At 42.7% G+C, this 27,733-nt stretch overlaps 1 protein-coding gene across 3 annotated transcripts in view; it reads left to right on the top strand.

The window, feature by feature from the left end:
- The window catches only part of ppp4r1l (protein phosphatase 4, regulatory subunit 1-like), a 111,471-nt gene that overhangs the window by 66,231 nt on the left and 17,507 nt on the right, over positions 1-27,733 (top strand). For all 3 annotated transcript variants that reach the window (XM_068048055.1, XM_068048057.1, XM_068048056.1), the window contains 5 exons: positions 10,195-10,769; positions 14,635-14,897; positions 19,327-19,419; positions 22,011-22,196; positions 24,963-25,124. In XM_068048055.1, coding sequence (XP_067904156.1) covers positions 10,195-10,769; positions 14,635-14,897; positions 19,327-19,419; positions 22,011-22,196; positions 24,963-25,124 — 1,279 coding nt within the window. The remainder of the gene's footprint in view (positions 1-10,194; positions 10,770-14,634; positions 14,898-19,326; positions 19,420-22,010; positions 22,197-24,962; positions 25,125-27,733) is intronic.

Genomic DNA, 27,733 nt, shown 5'->3' on the forward strand with positions numbered 1-27,733 from the left:
TCCCCCCCTCTTTCTGTTTGAGATCATGGTCATGTTAGACTGAGATGGCATTCACAATGTGCTCAATGTTTTAGCTAACATGTCCATTCTGTGCGTAAATGTCTATATTTGTCATAAAGGGAGATTACCACTGGTGATACAGTTACCAACTTACATTTTTCTGCAGTATAGATGCAAAAATAATTTGGTCTATTCTCATCAGCTTCACCCTTTCTTGGATCCTATGCTTGCTGTTTAATAGTGAAAAGGATTTCTGGGTCTTCTGAACTTCTAAGTAAGATTTGAACAGAGGATTTCAGACCAGGATCCTTGAGGTCAATAGGTTTTGATCCATCTGTATTTGTTAATCTACTAACACGTTACTTTTGTTACTGTATACTGAACTTTTTTAAAAAAAAGGTTTCCGCTGTGTTACGACTGAGGTGGTAGGGTGCACTGTCTTTTCTGGTTCCATTTCTCCATAGGTCACAACAGATATTTAAATGGTTACCCAATTACCAGTACGGTCAATCATAGACTCTATTCTTTATCCCAGAATAAAATACGCCAACCAGGTTTCTTTAATAAACAACCAAATTATTAGTTTATTATAAAACAAGACATGACCAGTAACGAAGCAAAGCATTAACACACAGTGAAATACAAAAATTCCCTTTTACCTTAGCCTCTCACTCGTGCACATAAACACACATAAACACACACAAACACACACACACAGGTTAACTGAAAAAAATAGACATTTTCTCTATAGGGCTTGTTATGAAAAAAAGACAAAAAAAATATTTTGGCCTAATTACTTGCTAATTCTTGAAGAAAAAAGGGAAGATATGAAAAGATGTTGTTCCTTTTTGTTTGACGTCCTAAATATGCATTGACGGCTGTCACTGGGCTCTCTTTAGAACAGTTATTTTCAGGCGACGTTGAAGTTCAGTTTGACAGGCTTTCCAGGAGAAATGCAGCATCAGTTTCTCTATTTCTTACACTTGATTCTCAGGAAGTTTTCAAAGAGATGGAAGAGGGTTGCTGATGGAACTGCTCTCTTGGTTGGTTTTTTCTAACTGCCTTCAAAACAGTTCACACACCAACACACTGTTCAAAGCAAAACCAAAAACAATATCTCAAGAGTCAAGCCTCCTGACCCCTATGAATCTTGACCTGTCGCTTCTCTGTAAACATCTCCCGCAAGTCAAAAAGCCCCTGCTGGGTAATTATCTGAAGACAGGTGACTTCAGTAAATGTTGTTTTCAAACAAGACCTCTCTGTGTCCTTTCAATAACTCCAGTGAAAAAAAATCCATGGAATCCTTTTCAGTTTTCCCAAATAAAACCATGTCCATAATTCTAAAATACATGAACCCTCATAAACAAAATACTTAAAAAAAATATAGAAGCAACGTCATAACGCCTTAATCCTTGGATGAATGAAACGCCATTTTCAAATGCGTTTCGTTGCAAAGAGTGGGAAAGAAATGAAAAATATTTTAAATACATTTTCACACTCCAACTTATTCACTCTTTACAGTTTGCTTTGTGCCATCTTTGCACTCATAACTCAAAGTTAAATCCTAGACAAAGCATCCGCAATCATATTTTTTCCTCGCAATGTGGATAATCTTTCAGTGATAAGGTTGCAATCGTAAACTCCATCCCAATAGTCTAGCATTCTGGTTTTTGAATTTTTCCACAAAGACTAGGGGGTTATGATCAGTATATACCAGCATGTCTCTGTTGTCGCGGCAAACAAAGACCTCAAAATGCTTAGAGCATTTTAATGCTTAAGAGCATAAGCCAAGGGTTTTATTTTCCCACTGTTGAATATCTTTTGTGTCGATTTAGCTTTTTGGAAAAGTGTCCCACTGGCCTTTCTTGGCCCGATTCATTGTCTTTTAACAGGACCGCACCGACCCCCAGGTCACGAGCATCAATTGCTACCTTGAAGGGCTGAGTGAAATTTGGAGCAGCCAACACTGATTCATTAATCAAAATGGCTTTCAGCCGCTCAAAGGATGCTTGGCACTCCCCTGACCACACTACCTTGGTTTTGTTTTTCTATAGTAAATCTGTCAGTGGAGCGGCCATGGTACAGAAATTTGGTACAAACTTTCAGTAGAAATCACACATGCCCAAAACCTCATGATTTCTTGCGTAGTCCTAGGGGTGGGGAACTCAACCAATGCTTGTACTTCGCTGTTCTTGGCAACACTTGTCCTTGCCCTACTATATGCCCAAGGTAGGTTACTCTGGCTTTTGCAAATTCACTTTTGGCAAGGTTTACCGCTAAATCAGCTGATTTGTAATTTTATAAACAGAGCTTCTAGTTGTTCCAAGTGGTCCTTCCAAGTGTCACTGTTTGCCAACATATCAGCAAGGTAAACTACACAGTTAGGAACACTGACTACCACTTAGTTCATTAGTCTCTGAAAAGTGATTTGGGGCATTTTCTTACCCCAAATGGCATCACGGCGTTAGAAAAGACCGTCTGGTGTGACAAAGGCCGATATTCCTTTAACAAATCTATTTTTGTATGCAACGTGGCACTGCCCGCTCTGTAAATACAGTCTTCCAAGCGAAGAATTGGGTAGGAGTTTGCCTTTGTTACTGCATTAACTGTTCTGTAGTCTATGCAGAATTGAGTGGAACTGTCAGGTTTAGGCACCAACACCATTGGGGAACTCCAGCTGCTTTGACTGGATTCAATTAGGTGGTTTTCCAGCATGTATTGGATTTCTGCTTTTACCTGGGCCTCTTTCTCTGGACTTGAGCAATAAGGATTAGAATTAGAATTAGAACATTACAGCGCAGTACAGGCCCTTCGGCCCTCGATGTTGCGCCGACAGCATAAGGATGCTGTTTTATAGGAAAGGATTCCCCTTCATCCACCTCATGTGTGGCTAAGGTTGTCCATCCTGATTTGTCCCTACAGACTCTTTTAAATGCATGAGTAACCTTGTTAGGACTTCTCATTGGTCTGCATCTAAATAGGAAACCATAGTGTCCAATCTCCCTAACAATTTAGTATTAGCTAACGGGATAGTAGGGGGTCCAATTTGAGAATTGTCTCTGCTTCCTTCTGCCTCATCCTCACTTTTCCTTTCATCCTTCATTGTCCCTACTACCTGACATACCTGTGCTTGCTTATCCTCGTCCCAGTAATGATATTGTTTTTACATATTGAAGTTACTTTTCCTTTTGGCAAGAATTCCTTATAACTCTCAGGTACCTTGTTCACATCCCCCGCACTCCCAGCGGTTTTTGTCCTTGGCCTTACAGCTGCAGTCAGAGCTGCAGCCTGATCTGTTGTGCTCTCGGTCAGGGTCCCTTTCTCTACATCGGCTTTGTGTACCCCAGTAAGTCCCATGGGTTTACCCCGCAATTCTGCATGAAGGTGTCCCACCTTGTGGCAATGGTAACACTTTGGCTTGTGGACCTCACTTCCACACTCAGTATCTTCCTTTCTGGCCTGAGGAGGAGATTCCGGGGCATTCCCAGCTGTCCTTTCTTGTTCCCGGCTACTTGCCTCTCTTTCACCCTCCCATCTTCAACCCTTCTCGGGTTTGTGGGGGTGACGGACAAAGGGTTGTAAACAAGCTCGTAATCATCAGCAATTTCTGCTGCCTTTCTGGCTGTTGAAACTTTCTGGTTCTATACATGGTTCGTACTAACGGAGGGAGTGAATTTTTTAATTCTTCCAGAGGAATTATTTCTCTAAGGTTCTTATACGTGGCCTCTACCTTTAATACCCGTATCCAGCAATCAAAATTAATTTGTGTTACACTCTCAATTCCATATAAGTCTGCCCAGGCTGTCTCCGGAGGTTCCAAAATCTCTGCCTGTACGCTTCAGGGACTAACTCATAAACAGCGAGAATAGCCTTTCTTTAACCATCTCATAACCTGCAGAAGCCTCTTCAGAAAGCATGGCATAAACTTCATGAGCTCTGCCCATCAACCTGCTTTGCATAAGAAGTGTCCCGCTTTCCTTCGGCCACTTCATCTGTTTGGCCATCTTTTCAAAAGAAATGAAGAATGCTTAGAAATTAGAACATTACAGCGCAGTACAGGCCCTTCGGCCCTCGATGTTGCGCCGACCTGTGAAACCATCTGACCTACACTATTCCATTTTCATCCATGTGTCTATCCAATGTCCACTTAAATGCCCTTAAAGTTGGCAAATCTACTACTGCTGCAGGCAGGGCATTCCACGCCCTTACTACTCTCTGAGTAAAGAAACTACCTCTCACATCTGTCCTATATCTATCACCCCTCAACTTGAAGCTATGTCCCCTCGTGTTTGCCATCACCATCCGAGGAAAAAGACTCTCACTATCCACCCTATCTAACCCTCTGATTATCTTGTATGTCTCTATTAAGTCACCTCTCCTCCTCCTTCTATCCAACGAAAACAACCTCAAGTCCCTCAGCCTTTCCTCGTAAGACCTTCCCTCCATACCAGGCAACATCCTAGTAAATCTCCTCTGCACCCTTTCCATAGCTTCCACATCCTTTCTATAATGCGGTGACCAGAACTGCACGCAATACTCCAGGTGCGGTCTCACCAGAGTTTTGTACAGCTGCATCATGACCTCGTGGCTCCGAAACTTGACCCCCCTACTAATAAAAGCTAACACACCATATGCCTTCTTAACAGCCCTATTAACCTGGTTAGCAACCTTCAGGGATTTATGCACCTGGACACCAAGATCTCTCTGTTCATCTACACTACCAAGAATCTTCCCATTAGCCCAGTACTCTGCATTCCTGTTACTCCTTCCAAAGTGAATCACCTCACACTTTTCCGCATTAAACTCCATTTGCCATCTCTCAGCCCAGCTCTGCAGCCTATCTATGTCTCTCTGTACCCTACAACATCCTTCGGCACTATCCACAACTCCACCGACCTTAGTGTCATCTGCAAATTTACTAACCCACCCTTCTACACCCTCTTCCAGGTCATTTATAAAAATGACAAACAGCAGTGGCCCCAAAACAGATCCTTGCGGTACACCACTAGTAACTAAACTCCAGGATGAACATTTGCCATCAACCACCACCCTCTGTCTTCTTTCAGCTAGCCAATTTCTGATCCAAAGCTCTAAATCACCTTCAACCCCATACTTCCGTATTTTCTGCAATAGCCTACCATGGGGAACCTTATCAAACACCTTACTGAAATCCATATACACCACATCCACTGCTTTACCCTCATCCACCTGTTTGGTCACCTTCTCGAAAAACTCAATAAGGTTTGTGAGGCACGACCTACCCGTCACAAAACCGTGCTGACTATCTCTAATGTACTTATTCTTTTCAAGATGATTATAAATCCTATCTCTCATAACCTTTTCCAACATTTTACCCACAACCGAAGTAAGGCTCACAGGTCTATAATTACCAGGGCTGTCTCTACTCCCCTTCTTGAACAAGGGGACAACATTTGCAATCCTCCAGTCTTCCGGCACTATTCCTGTCGACAATGACGACATAAAGATCAAGGACAAAGGCTCTGCAATCTCCTCCCTAGCTTCCCAGAGAATCCTAGGATAAATCCCATCTGGCCCAGGGGACTTATCTATTTTCACACTTTCCAAAATTGCTAACACCTCCTCCTTGTGAACCTCAATCCCATCTAGCCTCGTAGCCTGAATCTCAGTATTCTCAACAACATTTTCTTTCTCTACTGTAAATACTGACGCAAAATATTCATTTAACACTTCCCCTATCTCCTCTGATTCCACACACAACTTCCCACTACTATCCTTGATTGGCCCTAATCTAACTCTAGTCATTCTTTTATTCCTGATATACCTATAGAAAGCCTTAGGGTTTTCCCTGATCCGATCCACCAATGACTTCTCGTGTCCTCTCCTTGCTCTTCTTAGCTCTCCCTTTAGATCCTTCCTGGCTAGCTTGTAGCTCTCAAGCGCCCTAACTGAGCCTTCACGTCTCATCCTAACATAAGCCGCCTTCTTCCTCTTGACAAGCGCTTCAACTTCTTTAGTAAACCACGGCTCCCTCGCACGACAACTTCCTCCCTGCCTCACAGGTACATACTTATCAAGGACACGCAGTAGCTGCTCCTTGAATAAGCTCCACATTTCGATTGTTCCCATCCCCTGCAGTTTCCTTCCCCATCCTACGCATCCTAAATCTTGCCTAATCGCATCATAATTTCCTTTCCCCCAGTTATAATTCTTGCTCTGCGGTATATACCTGTCCCTGCCCATCGCTAAGGTAAACCTAACCGAATTGTGATCACTGTCACCAAAGTGCTCACCTACATCTAAATCTAACACCTGGCCGGGTTCATTACCCAGTACCAAATCCAATGTGGCATCGCCCCTGGTTGGTCTGTCTCCATACTGTGTCAGAAAACCCTCCTGCACACACTGGACAAAAACTGACCCATCTAAAGTACTCGAACTATAGTATTTCCAGTCGATATTTGGAAAGTTAAAGTCCCCCATAACAACTACCCTGTTACTCTCACCCCTGTCGAGAATCATCTTCGCTATCCTTTCCTCTACATCTCTGGAACTATTCGGAGGTCTATAAAAGACTCCCAACAGGGTAACCTCACCTCTCCTGTTCCTAACCTCAGCCCATACTACCTCAGTAGACGAGTCCTCAAACGTCCTTTCTGTCGCTGTAATACTCTCCTTGATTAACAATGCCACACCCCCCCCTCTTTTACCATCTTCTCTGTTCTTACTGAAACATCTAAATCCCGGAATCTGCAACATCCATTCCTGCCCCTGCTCTACCCATGTCTCCGAAATGGCCACTACATCGAGATCCCAGGTACCAACCCATGCTGCAAGCTCACCCACCTTATTCTGGATGCTCCTGGCGTTGAAATAGACACACTTTAAACCAGGTTCTTGCTTGCCAGTGCCCTCTTGCGTCCTTGTAACCATATCCCTGACCTCACTACTCTCAACATCCTGTACACTGGCACTACATTTTAGGTTCCCATTCCCCTGCTGAATTAGTTTAAACCCCCCCGAAGAGCACTAGCAAACCTCCCCCCCAGGATATTGTTACCCCTCTGGTTCAGGTGAAGACCATCCTGTTTGTAGAGGTCCCACCTACCCCAGAAAGAGCCCCAATTATCCAGGAAACCAAATCCCTCCCTCCTGCACCATCCCTGCAGCCACGTGTTCAACTCCTCTCTCTCCCTATTCCTCGCTTCGCTATCACGTGGCACGGGCAACAACCCAGAGATAACAACTCTGTTTGTTCTCGCTCTAAGCTTCCACCCTAGCTCCCTAAATTTCTGTCTTAAATCCCCATCTCTCTTCCTACCTATGTCGTTGGTGCCTATGTGGACCACGACTTGGGGCTGCTCCCCCTCCCCATTAAGGATCCCAAAAACACGATCCGAGACATCACGAACCCTGGCACCTGGGAGGCAACATACCAACCGTGAGTCTCTCTCGTTCCCACAGAACCTCCTATCTGTTCCCCTAACTATGGAGTCCCCAATGACTAATGTTCTGCTCCTCTTCCCCCTTCCCTTCTGAGCAACAGGGACAGACTCTGTGCCAGATATCTGTACCCCATTGCTTACCCCTGGTAAGTCGTCCCCCACAACAGTATCCAAAACGGTATACCTGTTGTTGAGGGAAACGGCCACAGGGGATCCCTGCACTGCCTGCTGGTTCCCTCTCCTTCCCCTGACGGTAACCCATCTACCTACCTCTTTTACCTGAGGTGTGACTACCTCCCCATAACTCCTCTCAATAACCTCCTCCGCCTCCCGTCGCTTCTACGTCCCTTTCCTCAAATTTCGGGAGGGCTTGTACAAATTTAAACAGCTCTTCACTGGGTTCTGGGCTGGAGACAGGTCTTTCCCCATCCGAATTTTCATAGGGGTCAAGGGCATCCTTTTTTCTTCATTTCCAGTATTCTAATCTAATGTTTCTTTTCGTCGCTTTCTCTTGCCCTTTCTGTCTCCTGCCGCTCTCCTTGCTCCCTTTGAAATGATCTCTCTTTTGCCCTTTCCTCCTTTTCCCGTTCAAGTTCAAGCTGCTTCATCTGCATTTGAATTTTAGCTAATTCAACCACACTGCCATCTGGTTTGCTGCCACCTTCTTCCAATTGCAAATGCTGTGCTATTACTTCGATAATTTCTGCTTTCTTAGTTCCTGGTTTATACTCTAATGTCAACAGGTCTGCCAAATCCTTCAGTCTAACCTTGGTTAAGTTTCTCAAATCACTCGGATACATCCTCCTTCCCCAGAAAGGTCGTAGCAACTAACAAAGACATTCTGGTAGGGTAGATTTCACTCTATTGCACAAGAAACCTGGTTATTTTTTACTTTTCCTCTTTTCAGTTATTACCCCCACTTACAATTGCACGTTGTCGGCATTGGGTTATCCCGCACAGAGCTCCAGATTATATGTTATGACTGAGGTGGGAGGAGTGCACTGTCTTTTCTCCAGAGGTCACAACATATGTTTAAATGTTTACCCAGTTACAGATACGGTCAATCATAGACTCTACTCTTTATCCCAGAATAAAATACACCAACCAGGTTTCTTTAATAAACAACAAAATTATCAGTTTATTACAAAACAAGACATGACCAGTAACGAAGCAAAGCATTAACACACATAGTGAAATATGAAAGTTCGTTTTTACCATAGTCCCTCACTCATGCGGTGCGTGCGCACACAAACACACATACACCGGCGAACCAAGAAAATAGAGATTTTCTCTTTAGAGCTCTGTTACCAAAAAAAAGACAAAAAAGAATACTTTGGCCAAATACTTGCGAATGCTTGAAGAAAAAAGAGAAGATATGGGAAGATGTCAGTTGTTCCTTTTTGGTTTGTCGTCCCAAATACACGAAGACAGCTGTCACTGGGATCTCTCTGGAACAGTTATTTTCAGGTGACGTTGAAGATCAGCTTTCCAGGCTTTCCAGGAGAAATGTGACAACAGGGGTTTCTGGCAGGCTTTTCAGGAGAAATGCAGCATCAGTTTCTCTATTTCTTACACTTGATTCTCAGGAAGCTCTCAGAGATGGAAGAGGGTGCTGATGCTGACTGCTGTCTTGGATGGTTTTCTCCAACTGCCTTCCAAACAGTTCACACCCCAACACACTGTCCAAAGCAAAACCAAAAGCAATGTCTTGAGCCAAGCCTTCTGACCCCTATAACTCTTGATCTGTCACTTTTCTGTAAACATTTCCTCTGCTGGGTATTTATCTGAAGACAGGTGACTTTCAGTAAATGTTATTTTCAAACAAGATCTCTCCGTGTCCTTTCAATGACCCCAGTGAAAAAAATCTTTGGAATCCTTTTCAGTTTTCTCAAATAAAACAATGTCCATAATTCTAAAATATGAGTCCTCAAAAAAAACAACAAAAAATATAGAAGCACTGTCATAACAGCTGCCATAGCGGTGTTTTTCTTTGGCCGCTGATGCTATATTTCCAAAGTTAGGACATAGGCTCCCAGTAATCTCTTTATGTATGTTTGTTTGTTTGTACGGACTCGGTGGAAACATGCCACCATTTGCAAGGCGTCATCCACACAAGTTTGAAAACAAATGAGTTAGGTGGTGGATGAGGAGTGGGAGTTGGAGGAAGAGAAAAGAAACTGTTTACCCACTGTGGCTGCCTCTCTGCTGTATAATATGGGGTGCTGAGGCACCTAAATGAGGACTAACTTCCATAAAAACACCTGAATTAAACTAAAAGTAAAAAAGATTATTCAGCCCCCGATCGCCAATATTCTCACTGCAGCAGTTCCTGTTAAAATTTGTTATCACCAGAGCATGCTACTGCTCGCTGAAAACAAGAGGTTTGATCTGCTTTAATTTGGGAGAAACCCTTGTTCCTTTTGATTCAGCTCCATGTCTTTTTTTCATGTGTGGAGTTTACTGCGTCTTAAGGCTGTACATGGAACATGATCCATCTGTGTCAGCAAATATATCCGGTAGCCATGATTCTGAGAATGAGAAGTGCTGCCTGCGGTGCTAATAATACCATGTCTATTCCCTTTTCTGTGTAGTGCCACAAAGTTTACTTTTGAAATTCTAACCATCCCTGCAAAAAGGCATTGTACCACAGGGTAGAAATTGGGAGCTGTATAATCTGCAGCCACTAATCAAATAAGCCAGATTGTGTGTGTGTGTGTATTTTTTAAGTGCTTTCATGCGTTTGTGTATACGACATGTCTTTTCATTTCAGTGCTTCCTCCGGAGATTTGTCTGAAATTCAGAACCAAGGCACTTTACAGAATCCCACTTCATTGAGGAAAGTGGAATCAAGCTGCGGGGAAGGCTTGCCTCAGCAGGGTGAGACATCTGAAACCGACGGGACCTCTCAGCTAAGCTCGAACTGTGGCGGCCATAAGGATCGGATGAAGATATCGCTGTCTGAGCCTTCAAATAGTACTGTCCCTGCTTCTGTATCAAATGACCAGGCGACAATGGACCATGCAGCAGCTAAAAGCAAATGCATCTCTACAGATGATTGTTTAGACATAGCAATTACTAAAGAAACTCTAAGGATTTCTGCTATTTCCCCTCCAGTAAATTTGGAGCGCTCTGGAGACATGTTTAACTCATTTGTTTACTGGCGACAGCCTCTCCCTGACATCAATTTTGACTTGGAGCTACGACAGTCAGTGGTGAAGGAGGACTGGAGAGATCAAAGAATCAGCTCCAGTTCAGGGTCACTAACTGAAGGCTCCATGAGGAGCAATGAACTGGAGAAGGTGCTGGAAAGCTTGCAGGCTCACCTGGATGACCCTGATGTCCAAGGTATGATTGTCATAAAGGCTCTAGTAGTTTGTTCACCAGGTAGTATGGCAGAGACCAGCTTAGCGGCTTTAGTTAAAACTGTGAGAACACCGTCCACTGGTGTGAAAAGTGTGCAGCACTGTTTTTAAAATGAGTAAAGCACATTTTCAGTTTCTAATAATGTATTCAAAAATCATACATGTTAGATTCACCTGAAGTCTGTTCTAGTTTAAAACTGGCTGTATGATGAAGGTTGAGACAATGGAATAAGCTGCTGGGATCAAATTTCTTCATGCTTTTTTCAGTCTATCTTAATTTTTGAATAAATTTTGGGCTGATTCGTGAATGAGCCACAAGTTACAAAACCTCTGTCCAAGATAACTTATCCCCATGAAATCCCTATACATCAGTTCTGGCATTGAAGGTGTAAATTATTCATCCTAGCTGTTTTACAAAATGGTGCCACTTACAGATTTTACTCACATAGCACTTACAGAAGCATACATGGACACAATCTGTGCTGAGAACAGGAGGGGATCTCAATAACAACTCACCAATTAGAAATGCACTTTCATACAAGACGAGTACCTTTGCATGGTTACCAGTGTTCTCCAGAATAAAGAACACTCAAAATGTTGCCTGTTTTTTGTGCAGCGTTGTTATACTATTCCATTTGTTTGAGCTCAATCTTCTCATTTCCTCCTCCATTCCGATTTTAACAGTGCCATCAGTTTGTAATTATTCCTTTAAAGTTGTGCTGCTTACCTTCCGCAAGGTTGGTTTCTATGGTGGTGGTCCTGCATCTTGTATTTAAAGTAATGTGTACCTACTTTGGTGCTTTAACTTATTGCGCTGCTCCAGATACTTCCCCCCCCCCCCTTTCTGCTCCCTATCCCGCCTGACTCCAAATTATCCCTATATTTTTTTTCCTCCTTCCTTCCTGTAGTTGCTGACTTGCTCTGTAGGCACTGCTGACCTCCAGTGCCTTGTCCAAGTGGCCAGTCTAAGACAATGTAGGCTATTGGATTATCAGGAGCGTCTCCATCACAGGTGACCTTGCTCCTTACTTGATATTCACAAGCATGCCCTTTCCAGTGGGGATGGGTGGGGGTCACTGAATTGCAATTGGCCAGGAATTCTGTCTTTATCCCACTGTTCAGCAAATGGGCACTGAGGCTAACTGTACTGCTCCAGTTGAGATGTGAGCTTGGCACAGACGAGGAAGATGCATGTGCTACCATACTGATTTCCAAATGGCTACACAAGCACTGAATTCTCAAAAAGTGTTTCCTGAAAGTTCTGCTGAAGCTCATCATGGGCTACCAGCTGTTGTTTGCCTTGCTTTGCTTGAAGTGGAAATTTGGTAGCCGATCTGGTGCTTTTTCACCTCCAGTACTGTTGTAGTGAGGAACAAAAATTTACATATTCTGCATACTTCAAGAAACGGCTCCCTTTATTTTCATTCTGTTCATCCACACCTAGTGGTTTTGCCAGTGTGTCTTCACCATTAGATTTGTGATTAAACTTCTGTAAAATGTCCCCCTTTGTTGATCAGGTCTTTTAAACCCCAAAAATTGTGTATATTGCACTAAAACTGTACAGTGCTAAATACACTTTTGAAGAACTGAAACAGGTACTAAAATACTGTAACTGTTGAAAGAGCAGGGCTATCCTTGTGCTCATTCTTTCTAATGCATTCCCTTTTTTATCTTGTAGTTGCATTTACAGGACTCCTTACTTTAGACACTCTCTGTTTCCACAGCCCTTCTCTGGTAACCTTTTGTGGGGCTTCCTTGTATTTCTAGTTTGGTGTTTTCTTGGTGACATTTATCTTTTGCGGTAGGGCTCGCAACTTAGAAACAAAACAGAAAATACTGGAAATATTCAGCAGGTCAGGCAGCATTTGTGGAGAGACAAACAGAGTTAATGTTTCTGGAAAGGTCGACCTGAACTCTGTTTTTCTCTCCACCGATGCTGCCTGACCTGCTGAGTCTGTTCAGCATTTCTGTTTTGTTTCAGATTTTCAGCATCCACAGTATTTTGCTTTTGTATGAGAGCTCCCAACTTAGAAGTTTATCAGAAAAGGTGAGGACTGAGGAAACAACCCAGTAGCGCTATATAGGATCTTGGAACATAGGTTGAACTCAAAATGGGTTGAGCAGTAAGTTGGTGCTAGCACGCTTGCCTTGCTAGGAAGTAATCCAAAACCTGGCAATATGTGACATGACTGTAGTCCTGTTTTAAGTAGCTGTTTGGAACATGCCACTGTGCATAATAGCTTTCAACTCCAGCTAGATTGTCTGACTTGGGAGAATAGCTGATGTAACCAAGCTTGGTATACAAGAGTGTACACCTGTAACCAGGCCAACTCTGGAGACTTTTGACTTGGCCTCCCTCGTTAGGTGAACATTAATGTCACTTTACAGGACTGGTAAGCACTCAACTCCACATTAAAGGGTAAAAAAAGTATCATTTGAGATTGCAGCATCCACTTTAATGGGCTACAGAGGTCTCCCTTTCTGCATTGTCTACTCCATAACTCCATTTTAAATCCTATGAGTGTTCTGTATCCATATTTTTTCTGTCCCTTAGAACACAAAAACAGAAGTAGGCCATTCTGTCCCTCAAGTATGTTGATGCCATTTAATTAGATCATGGCAGATCTGTATCTCCATTTACCCCTTATCTAATGAAAGTCTATCAATCTCAGTTTTGAAATTTGCAATTAACACCCCCAGCTTCAACAGCCTTTTGGGGAAGGGAGTTCCAGGCTTCCACAATGCTTTGTGTGAAGATGTGCTTCCTGACATCACCTCTGAACAGCCTTGCTCTAATGCCAAGTATTTGTGAAAGGCAAGCCAAAAAGAAAGCCTGGGAGCAGTAAGCATTTCTGCCTTGCCATCCATGTTGGCTGAGCTCAGTTGGTGACACTCCTGTTGCTTAGTAATAAGGTTTTGGGTCCAAACCCTACTCTAGGATTTGAGCACTTGATATAGCCTAACACTGCAGCAGTACTGAGGGAATGCTGCAATATTGGAGGTGCAGTCCTTCAGGTGAGATGTTAAACCAAGCTGGTTTAGATGGTGTTAAATGCTCCCATGGTTCTGTTCAGAGAAGGGCAGGGAATTCACTTGGTTCCTTAGCCAACATTCCTACTTCAACAAATTCCACTAAAAATACATTAATCAATCATTTGTTTCATTGCTGTTTGTGGGATCTTGCTATGCTGCTTCACTTATATAACAGCAACTGCAGTCCAGGTAATTCATTGAATGTGAAGTGCTTTGAGATATTTGAGAAACAGTATGCCTTTATCATCAATCTTGTGAAATAGATGTGTAGCAAGGGTTTTCCCCTTTTCCTCCCAGCCCCAGACTATTGGTTCCATTAACAGATGGATTCAGGGCTTCCCTGTGGATGACTATAAACTATCAATATTATACTAGAACTGTAAACAATTGAATTGGGTACACTATTCCTTGTATTTATTCATCTGATATTCTGTTAAAAGTCCACACAGTTTATTTGTCTATGGTTTTGTCTTGTTTCCAAATTTTATTCTGAAAGGATTTTATTTTTACATAGAATTTACAGCACAGCAACAGGCCACAATCTATTCCATTGTTCTCCGTAGAAGCCTCCTCCCACTCTATTTACTTCATTTCATCCTATCACTATATCCTTCTATTTCTTGTCTAGCTTTCCCATAAATGTTGTTCTTCCCCTTGTGCTGCTATCTACTGTCCATAGTGATACTGTAGTCTGGTTATGAAACAAAGCTATCCTACACAGCCTGCACAGCCACTAGCAAGGAAACTTTATGCGAAGGTTTAATAAAGTCTGTAGCAGATTGTCTCTGATGGGTGTGTTTGGTTTCCTGCTACAGCACAGGTACAGGTGATTACTGCTGCACTTAGAGCTGCCCGACTGGATTCTGCAGCCGAAGAAGAACCATCGTCCAATGCTGAAAGTACCGAAGAAATGCAGGCAGAGCCTTTACCGTCCAGCTCAGTGGTTCCTGCATCCACACACTCTGAGTGCATCAACGCTGATATGCCGCTGGGCTTGGACCCAGCAGTTGATATTGCAGGGACAACGACTGAGCACTCAATTCAATGTTTGAACCCTAATGAAAATGAGCAGAATATGGTAAGTTAGTATCTTTTAGACTTTGTTTTGCTTCATGTATACGCAAGTGTAATCCAGGGGTCCTGGCTCTGCAATCTTAGAGCTTTCACAGAACCAGTGCTGCTTTACTAAGTATCTTCTGGTATTAGTTGATGTCCGCACATTGAATAAGCTATTTTTTTTTAACTTGCCTATACTGTGGAAAGATTGATGTTGCATTTGTATGATTGCACTTGAAATGTTCCCATTGGAAGCATCTTTGAAATATAACCTGGTTCCCTTGTGTCAAATCTGCAAGGCACACAGTCCACTTGCGCAGTTGCTCCAAAATTGAGAAGCATACATCAGCAGTTAGTGCATTTTTAACCTTGGCAGTATGACTGGAACCCACTCTGATGTCAGTGAAAGATCAGAATGTTTTCACTGCTGATTTGTATGATCTGCACACCACTGACCTGAGATAAGTCTGCCCACAGCCAACTCTGAAATGGCAGGCGCAACTTTGATACTGCATGTGGGCTGAAAACTCTTCAGGCTTGCCCTGGAGTCTCAAGATCAATCTCCTGCACACTGGGCAAATCGGAAGGAAAACCATAGAGGCGTTAATTAAATAAAAGTTTGTTTTTTCCATTCTGTTTGAATATTTCATTTATTTGTTATAAAAATATTGGAGGTGGGAGGGAAGGCTGATTAATTGGACGGAGCAGTTGCAGGCAGGGCATCATTGTTTAGGTGAAACTTTTGTGGAACAATGGGCTGCCTTAAAGAGGAGATGGTTGGGGTACAGTCGAGGCACTTTCCCAAAGCTGAAATCTTCCAATGTTACATCCTTGTTTGTTTTTAAAAAAAAAAGGGTGTAAAAGATAAACCCAGCAACTACAGGCCAGTCAGCTTAACCTTGGTGGTGGGAAAACTTTTAGAAACAATGACCGGGCCAAAATTAACAGCCACTTAGACAAGTGTGAATTAATTAAAGAAAGCCAGCATGGATTTGTTAAAGGCAGATCATGTTTAACTAACATGATTGAGTTTTTTGATGAGGTAACAGGGAGGGTTGATGAGGGTGATGTGATGTACATGGACTTCCAAAAGGAGTTTGATAAAGTACCACATAATGGGCTTGCCAGCAAAGTTGAAGCCCATGGAATAAAAGGGACAGTGGCAGCATGGATAGCAAATTGGCTGAGTGACAGGAAACAGAGAGTCGTGGTGAATGTTTGTTTGTCTTTCGAACAAGAGGAAGGTATACAGTGGGGTTCCCTAATGCTCAGTACTAGCATAACTGCTTCTCTAGATGGGTGTACAGGGCACAATTTTAAAACTTACAGATGACACAAAACTTGGAAGTATTGTGAGGAGGATAGTGATCGACTTCAAGAGGGTATAGACAAGCTGGTGGAATGTGTGGACACAGGGCAGATGAAATTTAATGCACAGAAGTGTGGAAGTGATAAGTCATGCATTTTAGTAGGAAGAACGAGGAGAGGCAATATGAACTCAAGGGTACAAATCTAAAGGGGGTGCAGGAACAAAGAGACCTGGATGCATATGTACACAAATCATTGAAGGTGGCACAGCAGATTGAGAAATTGGTTAACATGGCATATGGTAATCCTGGGCTTTATAAATAGAGGCACAGAGTACAAAAGCAAGGAAGTTACGATGAACCTTTATTGGTTCGGCCTCAGTTGGAATACTGTGTCCAATTCTGGGCACTGCACTTTAGGAAGGTTGTGGAGGCTTTAAAGAGGGTGCAGAAAAGATTTACAAGAATGGTTCCAGGGATGAGAGCCATCAGTTATGTGGATAGATTGGGGAAGGTAGGGCAGTTCTCCTGAGAGAAGATTGAGAGATAGAGATGTTCAAAATCACGGAGGGTCTAGACAGAGTAGATAGAGAGAAACCGTTCCCAATGGTGTAAGGGTCATGAACCAGAGGACACTGATTTAAGATGATTGACAAAAGAACCAAAAGTGACATGAGGAATAACGTTTTTTTAATGCAGCGAGTGGTTATGATCTGGAATGCACTGTTTGAAAGGGTGTTGGAGGCAGATTCAGCCATGGCTTTCAAATGAGAATAGGATAAGCACCTGGAAGGGAAAAAATTTTCAGGGCTATGGGGAAAGGGCAGGGGAGTGGAATTAGTTAATTTGCTCTTGCAGAGAGCCGGCACAGACATGAAGGGCCGAATGGATGTGGGGACCAAATGCAATATTTCCAAGTTTGCTGATGACACAAAATCAGGTGTGAATGTGAGTTGTGAGGACGATGCAAAGAGGCTTTAAGGAGATTTAGACAGGCATGGACATGGCAGATGGAATATAACGTGGAAAAATGTGAAGTTATTCACTTTGGTAGGAAAAACAGAAATGCAGAGTATTTCTTAAATGGTGAGATTGGTAAGTGTTGTGGGTGTCCTTGTTCATAAATCGCTGAAAGCTAATATGCAGGTGCAGCAAGCAATTAGAAAGGCAAATGATATGTTGGCCTTTATTGCAAGTGGATTGGAGTGCAGGAGTAAAGAAGTCTTTCTGAAATTGTATTGAGCCTTGGTGAGACTGCAGCTGGAGTATTGTGTACCGTTTTGTTTTCCTTATCTAAGGAAGGATATACTTGCCATAGAGGGAATGCAATGAAAGTTCACCAGACTGATTCCTGGGATGGCGGGATTGTCCAATGAGGTGAGATTGAGGAGACTGGGTCGATATTCTCAAGTTTAGAAGAATGAGAGGTGATCTCATTGAGGCATACAAAATTCTTACAGGGCTCGACAGGGTAGCTACAGGAAGGATGTTTCCCCTGGCTGCGGGGGAGTCTAGAACCAGGGGGCACAGTCTCAGAATAAAAGGTAGGCTATTTAGTGCATTCACACCACTTAGAGGGTGGTGAATCTTTGGAATTCTCTACCCTAGAATGTTGTGGAGACTCCGTAATTGAGTATATTTAAGTCAGAGATCGATAGATTTCTAGATATTAAAGATATCAAGGGATATGGGGATAGTGCGGGAAAATGGAGTTAAGGTAGAACAGCCATGATCTAGTCGAATGGCGGAGCAGGCTCGAGGGCCAAATGGCCTACTCCTCCTATTTCCTATCTTCCTTTGTAACCTTTCTATGATTCTACCTGATAACACTTCCAAGAATGTATCGCACCAGAATTGGCAAAGCTATGCGGCATCTCCAACAGCACTGACATCAATATGGCGGCCTTTGACAACAGAGTTGCCATTGGAGGAAACCCTGTAACATAACAGTGGAGTGAGGCACCCAATTTTAATGCGAAGCTGAGCATGTAGCAGTATTGGGTGGTATGGTGGTGAGAAAGTTCCATTATAGAATCCCACACTGTAATAGTGGTACAAAGTATAGACATGTAATATGTAAGGTATTAGTACCTGTTACAGTCTATCTGAAATAGCCAATAGGAAAAGGGTTTAATAAAAGCAAAATACTGCAGATGCTGGAAATCTGAAATAAAAACAAAAAGTGCTCGAAATATGCAGCAGATCTGGCAGCATCTGTGGAGAGAGAAGCAGAGTTAACGTTTCAGGTCAGTTCTGATGAAAGGTCACTGACCTGAAACGTTAACTCTGCTTCTGTCTCCACAGGAAAAGGGTTTAGCTGGAATGAAACTTTTGTGAATCCTGCACTCAATTGAGACCAGAAAGAGATATAGATCCTGGACTCAGTATGACCAGAACTGAATGCCTTCCCATTCCAGTGTCCCAGTCCTGTCAGTCTGAAAGTACCTTATGTTAGCCTGTTGTCCTCTGTGGCACATGATAGAGTTGACTGGCATCTCCCCCTTTCTTTCACTCTAGTCACTTACCCACTTTGCACCCAAGCCATCAGTGAGGCACAGAAGCAGTTAACATATCTGACAGAGTATAAAATCTCCAATGAGTAATGAACTTTGCACCTTTAACCTTTGACTTCATTCTCTAGCTTGGCCTGCATTAAATATGAGATAATAAAAAAAAAAGGAAACCTCTCGGGATGTAAAGTGGTTGTATAAAGGCAGGACTTAAGTCGGCGAGTGCATAGTTTTTTCCAACTATCAAACCCCTTTCAAATATTGAATCCCACTGGTGTATGTGCCACTGGGTCATAGGCCTTCTTTAATACCAAGTCACTGGGAAAAGTCAAAACCTGCAGGGCAATGTGTCTTAATGGGTAGCTCTCTTGATCCTGATACCAGGTTGTCTCTGAGCATATGCTTTTTAGACAGCTTTGCGCATGCTGTTTTCCTTGGGTGGTGGCAGTTAAGACAGGAAACAAAAGTGGAAGTTGTGCATTTTCAGGGAGTGCTCTCAGTGGCTGAATGGTCTTTGCTCTTTCTTCCTATTTTCTGCACCTGTTAATTTACATGGATTAGTATTTGCCCCCTGTGTGATTTAACATTGCATGTGCTTGAATTTCACACACATTATGCACTTTTCCACTTTCAGAGTCTGAATAGTCAACCATATTGTGATACTGGATCATTAGAGCTGGGTCATGATGACAGTTTGCTTTTTGGTGAAGATCTTTCGAAAGTACAGGTTGGTATTGAAGAGATGCTGTTTTCAGCTCTTGTATTAAGTAAGGCCATTGATCCTCTTAGAATCTCGTCCAAAAGCTGTGGAGTATTACCTCCCCCAGTGTAAATCAGCAACCCTGCTGATGGGGATACAAAGGAGCAAGACTTGTCCAATTACGCAGATGGGCCATATTGGAGCAGACAATAACTGTAGTCCCATTTCTCTCTCACTGTTGCCCTTAACACATGATTGAAAGATAAGATAAATGACTGCTCACTGAGTTCAGACTTGTAGAGTAACTACTCTCATGTTCTGTGGGATGACTTTTAACACTGAGTAGGGGTCTAGTTTCATTTTTTGTTGCTTCCCATCTGGAAATAAAATGAAAGATGACTGCAGATCTGTTTGTGCAGCAACAAATTCTGCTGAACTCTTTTTTTTTTTCTCCCCACCCCCCACTGACTTCATCATAACAACTTGCATTTATATAGTGCCTATAATCTAGTAGAATGTCCCAAGATGTTTCACAGGAGCAAATTAGTTGAAAATTAACACTGAGGCAAGGAGATGGAAAGGTTTGGGAGGGAATTCCAGAGCCTAGGACTAGATGGCTGAAGACACATTTACCAGTGGTGGAAAGAAGGTAGTGCAGGATGCATAAGAGACTGCAGTTGGAAGAATGTGGAGTTCTCTGAGGAAAATATTTATTTTAAAAAGGCGTTGTCTTTATTGAATATATTTGACTCCATTTGCAATTGAGGTTGGGTGGCTGCCCACCTCCCCACCCCCCCCCCCCCCCGCCCCGCCCCCACCTCAACACCCCTTGCTGCAGTTATCCAGATAGAAAAGTTGTGTAAAGCCTTTTATTATGATGTGAAATATACAGGACAGCGGGGATGGTTCTGCGAAAGGGCGTTCATAGACTGCACATCTTGGAAAATTGCAGTGTGCAATCCGTAGTATGTTCCCACGGCAGTTTGCAAGGCATAAGCAGTAGATTCAGAACCAGCGTCTAAGGAATCCTTAACACATGACTGTCTAACAGTGCAAGACAGTATGCCCAATAACATGCAGTGATGTAAGGAATAAAACATTTCTGCATTGCAGATCATATCTTTATGAGCCTGCATCTCTTGCTGTCCTCCATCAAACTGCCTGCTCAGGGGCTAAATTGAGGCTACATCGCTGTGCTGCTTCAGTATGATCTGATTGAATGTATTTTTTTTTATTCATGGGATGCGGGCGTCGCTGGCAAAGCCCACATTTATTGCCCATCCCTAATTGCCTTTGAGAAGGTGGTGGTAAGCTGCCTTCTTGAACCACTGCAGTACTTGTTGTGTAGGTCCACCCACAGTGCTGTTAGGGAGGGAGTTCCAGGATTTTGACCCAGTGATAGTGAAGGAATAGTGATACATTTCCAAGTCAGGATGATGTGTGATTTGGAGGGGAACTTGCAGGTATTGGTATTCCCATGGGTCTGCTGCCCTTGTCCATTTAGGTGGTAGAGGTTGCAGGTTTGGAAGGTGCTGTCTAAGGAGCCTTGGTGAGTTGCTGCAGTGCATCTTTTAGATGGTACACACAGCTGCCACTGTGTGCTGGTGATGGAGAGGGTAAATGTTGAAGGTGGTGAATGGAGTGCTGATCAAATGGATTCCTTTGCCTGGATCGTGTTGAGCTTCTTGAGTGCTGTTGGAGCCGCACTCATCCAGGCACGTGGAGAGTATTCTATCACACCCCTCACATATGCCTTGTTAATGGTGGACAGGCTTTGGGGAGTCAGGAGTTGAGTTACTCACCGCAGAATTTCCAGCATCTGACCTGCTGTTGTCGCCACAGTATTAATGTGGTGTGTCCAGCGACATGAAGTTGCAGCATTTGAGTGATGCTTTCGGTCAATTGAATATTAGCTTAGTTGGTAACATTCTTGCCTCTTGAGTCGGGAGCGTGCATCCTTAGGTACTGGGCCCTTGGGTGCAAATTCTAAGGTGACACTCCACTGCAACAGTGAATGAGGGTTGATTTGTCGGAAATGCCGTACTTCGGTGGGACATTAAACTGACATTCCCTCTGCCTGTTCCAGTGGTTCAAGCGGATGATAAAGATCGCGTGACAGTGTATAAGGAAGGACAGGATATGAGCTGGCTAATATTCCTCCCTTAACCAATATAACCAGAAGCAAATTAGCTGCTGTTACATTGCACTTTAGTTTATGGGATATTGTCTGCCACATTTGTCTGCAGTTCAAAGTAATTAATTGAGTGTAAAGTGCTTGAAGATGTTTCTGTGAGGTTAAACAAATGCAGGTCTTTTCATAAATGTCCATGTAAAAGCTCTATTTCTACGGAAACATTTCTAGGATTTACAGTATTCTTAAAACCTTGCAACGAGTCAGTTCTGGATTACAGGAATGGCATCTAGACTCATTTCCCTCCCCAAGTTACAGGATCGATACGCACCGATGAGTTATAGAAATGGTATCTACAGCCTAAACCACCTTCATTTTATCCTTTGTGTCTCTCTCTTGTTTCCCTAAGTGCAATTACCAGGCAGTTTACAGGAGTGTTTGTTTTTTTTTTAGTTAACTTGCAACATCTGCTCTTTCCCCTTTTCAGGATGTTATTCCACAGCCGTTGCTGGATCAATACCTGTCAATGACAGATCCTTCCCGAGCTCAAACTGTTGACACTGAAATTACAAAGCACTGTGCATACAGTCTTCCAGGAGTGGCTCTCACCCTTGGCAGGCAGAACTGGCATTGTTTAAAGAACACCTATGAGACATTGGCATCCGATGTACAGGTGAGTATTTGAAGCCAAAGATATGAACCATTTGCCTTAGGCTAGCATGATATAAAAACTGGGGAATCATTTTTTCTTCTCATTTAGATGTGTACTCTAATATATTGTGGAAGTAGTGAGGGCAGTGGACATTGTCCCAATTTGATTCTTTGACAAAAAAAATCCAGGAGAAGGGCCAAGGTCCATTGTGCAGGGCGCAGTCAAGATTGAGAAGAGAGGGACAGAAGACAAAGTTAAATCAAAAGTAGTGCTTGGGTGCTACCAATGTTTGGTTTAAAATACTGTTGATTTCTAAAGAAGAAAACCACATTTGCATTTGTTAACTTTTGTTTCTTCACAAATGTTGCAGTGCTTTGTGGAACCTTTATTCTGGCTTCCAAAGATCCTTGTGAAGTTCATTGCATACTCTGTAAAGACGACATCTGATCTTTTCTTTCACTCCATCTATAGAGTTCCCAGAGCCAGTCTGTGATGGCAAGTTCCTCATTGACCATCACACTGCATCTCTTTTTTTTTTCCTCCTTCTTCCACTTCACTAAAATACATCTGAGTGATTGGATTCATGGGAGATGCACTTTTTTGCGAGGAAATCTTCCTCTATGATTTACCCAGTAAACTTTGTAGCAAACCAGAGATTCCTCACCACAAGACTGGTGCAGTATTCCATTAGTTCAGGTTCTCTGCTACAATCATGTGTGCTAGATTCTCTGGTCCTAGAAGCAGAGTCTGCTGTCTTTGTTGTTCCCTCTTTCTCATTAGTCTTGAATGCATATTTCAGTTTCCGAAGTAGGTTGGAAAGCTAAAATATCTGAAATTTTGTTTAACGAGAAAGGATCCTTTGGAGGTTTATGGAGAAAAGCCAGAAAAGTACAACCAGGCAAACTTGCTGGGTCATCCGGTTTTAGGCTGAGATCGGAGCCTTCACAGCTTCAGTTTCGCTCGTGTGATTGAATCCTACAGATTATGTAATCGGCAGCTACCATCCCTCCCTACTTGTTCCAGCTGCTTTTGTGACCTCTCTGAGGCAGGGCAGTCAGAACACTTGGATTTGCAGATTGCAGACTTTCCTGTGTGGCAGTAAGGTTTGTTGCTGATCTGGGGAGGGAAGCTAAAGGCATGGTCCAGTGAGCCCTTGCAAATAACAAAGTGGGGCAGGATTAACTCCTCAAACTGCAAGTTTATTTTACTCTTCTTGCCAACTCGCGCTCTCATCCTTCCCCTCCCTTAGCATTTATTCCCTACTGGCTTACCATATGGTGTTGATCACCATCGGGTAGTTCACCCAGTATAACTATTATTCACGGTGAATCAGGAGGCTTTTCAACTACAGAAAGCATCATAACTACATCTGATCTTGTTCTTCCTTTAATTCCTATAAATGACAGAGTTTGCTGCATAGCTGGGAGCAGGAATCATGGTCGATTGTTTCTTTTTTTTCCAAGCCTAGAGGATGTGTGTCCAATTATAGGAACCTATTGTTGACCCAGCTAAGATATAATTCATCACACAGCACTACTGTGGGAGCTGGTGTAAACTTCTTAAAGGACTGTGTTTCATTTTCCTCTGTTATTTAAAAAATTGAACTTCCACATTTAAACAAAGGAAAGGAACAAACAAAGCTGGAATTAAATCTAACTGTGACAGGCACAAACTTTGTCCAGCTTCTTGCTGTAAAATTTCTGTTTTATACGATTTCTCCTTAAAGAGTACTTGCATGTTATATAGTGGTTGTTTTTGAAGTAACTACAGTTAGATGGGAGCTGTCTTTTAGTAGATCACAAAAGAGCTGAATTCCAGAGATGAGATGAGAGTGACTGCCCTTGACATCAAGACATCATTTGACCAAGTATGGCACCAAGGAGCCCGAGTAAAGTTAGAATACTCTCTACTTGCCTGGATGAGTGCAACTCCAACAACACTCAAGAAGCTTGAGACCATCCAAGACAAAGCTTGTTTGATTGGCACACCATCCACCACCTTAAACATTCACTCCCTCTGATACCAGTGCACCATGGCAGCAGTGCATACCTTCTACAAGACGCACTGCAGAAACTCACTCAGACTACTTCAACAACACCTCCCAAACCTGTGAACTCTACTCCCAGAAGGGCAAATGCAACAAGCATATAGGAACAACTACAAGTTCTCCTCCAAGCTACACACTATCCTGAGTTGGAAATACACCACCATTCCTTCCCTGTTGATGGATCAAGATCCTAGAACTCCCGAACAGCACTGCGGGAGTGGTTCAAGAAGGCAGCTCACCACCACCTGCTCAAGGGCAGTTAGGGATGAGTAGTAAATGTTGGTCTTGCCATCAGTGACTTCATCCCATAAGTGAATTAAAAAGAAAGTGAAACCAGAGTCGGGCTCTTTACAGGAAAGCAGGCCAAATTTATTGATCTAATAATGAGTAAGAAAAAAGCCTTGCATTTATAGAGCGCCTTTTGTGACCACCAGACATCTCAAAGTGCTTTTCAGCCAATGATGTAATTTTGAAGTGTATTCACTGCTGAAATGTGGGAAACATGACAAAGATTTTGTACACAGCATGCTCTCACAACAACAGTGTGATAATGACAGAAATTGTTTTACTATTTTTGTAGTTTAGTTTAGAGATACAGCACTGAAACAGGCCCTTCGGCCCACCGAGTATGTGCTGACCATCAACCACCCATGTATACTAATCCTACACTAATGCTATGAGCACTTCAGAACCTTCTAAATGGTTAGGTTTCTGATTTGTATTGTTTTATGTTTTGACAGTGGAAGGTACGGCGGACATTGGCTTTCTCTATCCACGAGCTGGCTGTGATCCTCGGTGATCAGCTAACTGCGGCTGATCTGGTTCCTATCTTCAATGGGTTCCTAAAGGATCTGGATGAAGTGCGAATTGGAGTCCTAAAGCATCTGTATGACTTCTTGAAGGTAAACTTCATTACAATGAACTATTGGGCAACTTGCAGCTTTTGATGTTGGATTATTGCCAGAATGTATATATCCTTAAATATAGATGAGATAAATGTAGGTGAAATAAAACTGGAAATAGACAATTGTCAACCTACATCTGAGGCCAAAAGGCATGTTAATATTTACAGTGAGACTCTACATCAGAGCAGATGGCTCCTAAATGTCTCAAACTAAAGGTTAAATAATGGGCATATATTATTTATGGACCAGGATTCATTGCATACAAGATTCTACCATCAGCTGTCAGATTATTTCTCTGTGACCTTCCTCTCCTCTCCTCCTCCACCTCTCCTCCTCTCCTCTCCCTCCTCTCCTCTTGAAGGAACTTGAAGGGTATTTTGTATCAGTTTTCATTCTTGAGGATACAAGTAACATCCCAGAAATAGCTGTAAATCAGGAAATGGAAAGGAGGGAGGAACTCAAGAAAATTACAATCACAGGGAAGTGGTGCTGAGCAAATTGTTGGAGCTGAAGGCTGACAAGTTCCCGGGTCCTGATGAACTTCATCCTAGGGTCTCAAAAGAAGTGGCTAGTGAGATTGGTGATGTGTTGGTTTTAATTTTCCAAAATTCCCTATATTCGGGGAAGATAGTGAATGTAACTCCTTTATTCAAAAAGGGAGGGAACAGAAAGCAGGAAGCTACAGGTCAGTTAGCTTAACACCTGTCTTAGGGAAAATATTAGAAGCTATTATTAAAGACATTATAGCAGGACATTTAGAAAAATTCAAAGTAATCAGGCACAGTCAACATGGTTTTGTGAAAGGGAAATCATGTTTAACTAATTTATTGGAGTTCTTTGAAGAAGTAACATGTGCTGTGGATAAAGGGGAAGCGGTGGATGTACTGTACTTAATTTCCAGAAGGCATTTGCTAAGATGTCACATCAAAGATTATTGCAGAAAATAAAAGCTCATGATATAGGTGGTAACAATTTGGCATGGGTAGAAGATTGGCTAGCTAACAAGAAACCGAGAGTAGGCATAAATGGGTCATTTTCCTGTTGGGAAGATATAACGAGTGGTGTGCCTCAGGGATCAATGCTGGGGCTTCAACTTTTTACAATTTATATAACTGACTTGGACGAAGGGACCAAGGAAGGAATGGTTGCTAAATTTGCTGATGGCACAAAGGTAGGAAAGTAAGTTGTGAGAAGGACATAAGGAGACTACAAAGGGATATAGATGGGTTAATAGAGTGGGCAAAGATCTGGCAAATGGAGTATAATATGGGAAAATGTGAAATTGTCCATTTTGGCAGGAAGAATAAAAAAGAAGCATATTATCTAAATGATGAGAGATTGCAGAGTTCTGAGATGCAGAGGAATCTGGGTGCCCTCATGCATGAAACGCAAAAGGTTAGAATGCAGGTTCAGCAAATAATTAGAAAAGCTAATAAAATGTTATCGTTGATTGCAAGGGGAATTGAGTACGAAAGCCGGAAGGTGATTTTTCAGTTATACAGGGCATTTGTGAGACCACATCTGGAATATTGTGTACAAAATTTCAGAAAGGATGTAAATGCGTTGGAAGCAGTTCAGAGCAGGTTTACTAGACCAATACCTGGAATGGGCGGGCTGTCTTATGAGGAAAGGTTGGACAGGCTAGGTTTGTATCCGCTGGAATTTAGAAGAGTAAGAGGCGACTTGATTGAAACATATAAGATCCTGAGGGGTCTTGACAGGATGGATGTGGAAAGGCTGTTTCCTCTTGTGGGAGAATCTAGAACTAGGGGTCACTGTTTAAAAGTAAGGGGTCGTTCATTGAAGACAAAGATGAGGAGAAATTTTTTCTCTGAGGGTCATGAGTCTTTGGAATTCTCTTCCTCAAAAGGCAGTGGAAGCAGAGTTTTTGAATATTTTTAAGGCAGAGGTAGATAGATACTTTATAAGCAAGAGGGTGGAAGGTTATTGGGGGTATGTCGGAATGTGGAGTTGAGATTACAATGAGATCAGCCATGATCTTATTGACTGGTGGAGCAGGCTTGAGGGCCAAGTGGTCTACTCCTGCTCCAAGTTCGTATGTTGACTTCTTTCTGGGTAAGGTTTCACATGTGCTACCTTGCTGATTCGTGTGTGAGTCTATGTGGTGAGTGGTGAAGTAAACAAGTAATTTGATCAGAGCGAGTCCATTTCACTCTTGGCTCAGCTTCCACATAAACTCACTTCCATCATAGATCACAGATAGGCACCAGGGTCTTGAATTTCGTCTGTGTTCTTGCCCGGAGACACACATCACTGAGGTGCAAGTCAGTTACTTGGCCTAAAAGATTGTGAATTTGGGGTGGGACTTGTGTACACAAGTAGATTACATCTAATTCTCCTGTTGTCCATCGATTCCTCTGTCTGAATGCATCCATGCCTATAAAGCTGGACCTGGCCCCAGTTATGAGTTTCCTGCAGTTGTGCTTGCTCAGAGGCTCTCTTCAAAGTTCAACCAGATTTTCAGGCGCAGCAGGAAACAGTGATTTTTCTGGTGCTGAATTACAACTTTTTGAGAATTTTGAAAAACATCTTCACTGAGGCATCAGTTAAGACCTGCTGTACCCAATGTGCATGTGTTATGCTTG

This window comes from Heterodontus francisci, chromosome 16 (assembly GCF_036365525.1).
Source record: "Heterodontus francisci isolate sHetFra1 chromosome 16, sHetFra1.hap1, whole genome shotgun sequence".
Classification (NCBI taxonomy): domain Eukaryota; kingdom Metazoa; phylum Chordata; class Chondrichthyes; order Heterodontiformes; family Heterodontidae; genus Heterodontus; species Heterodontus francisci.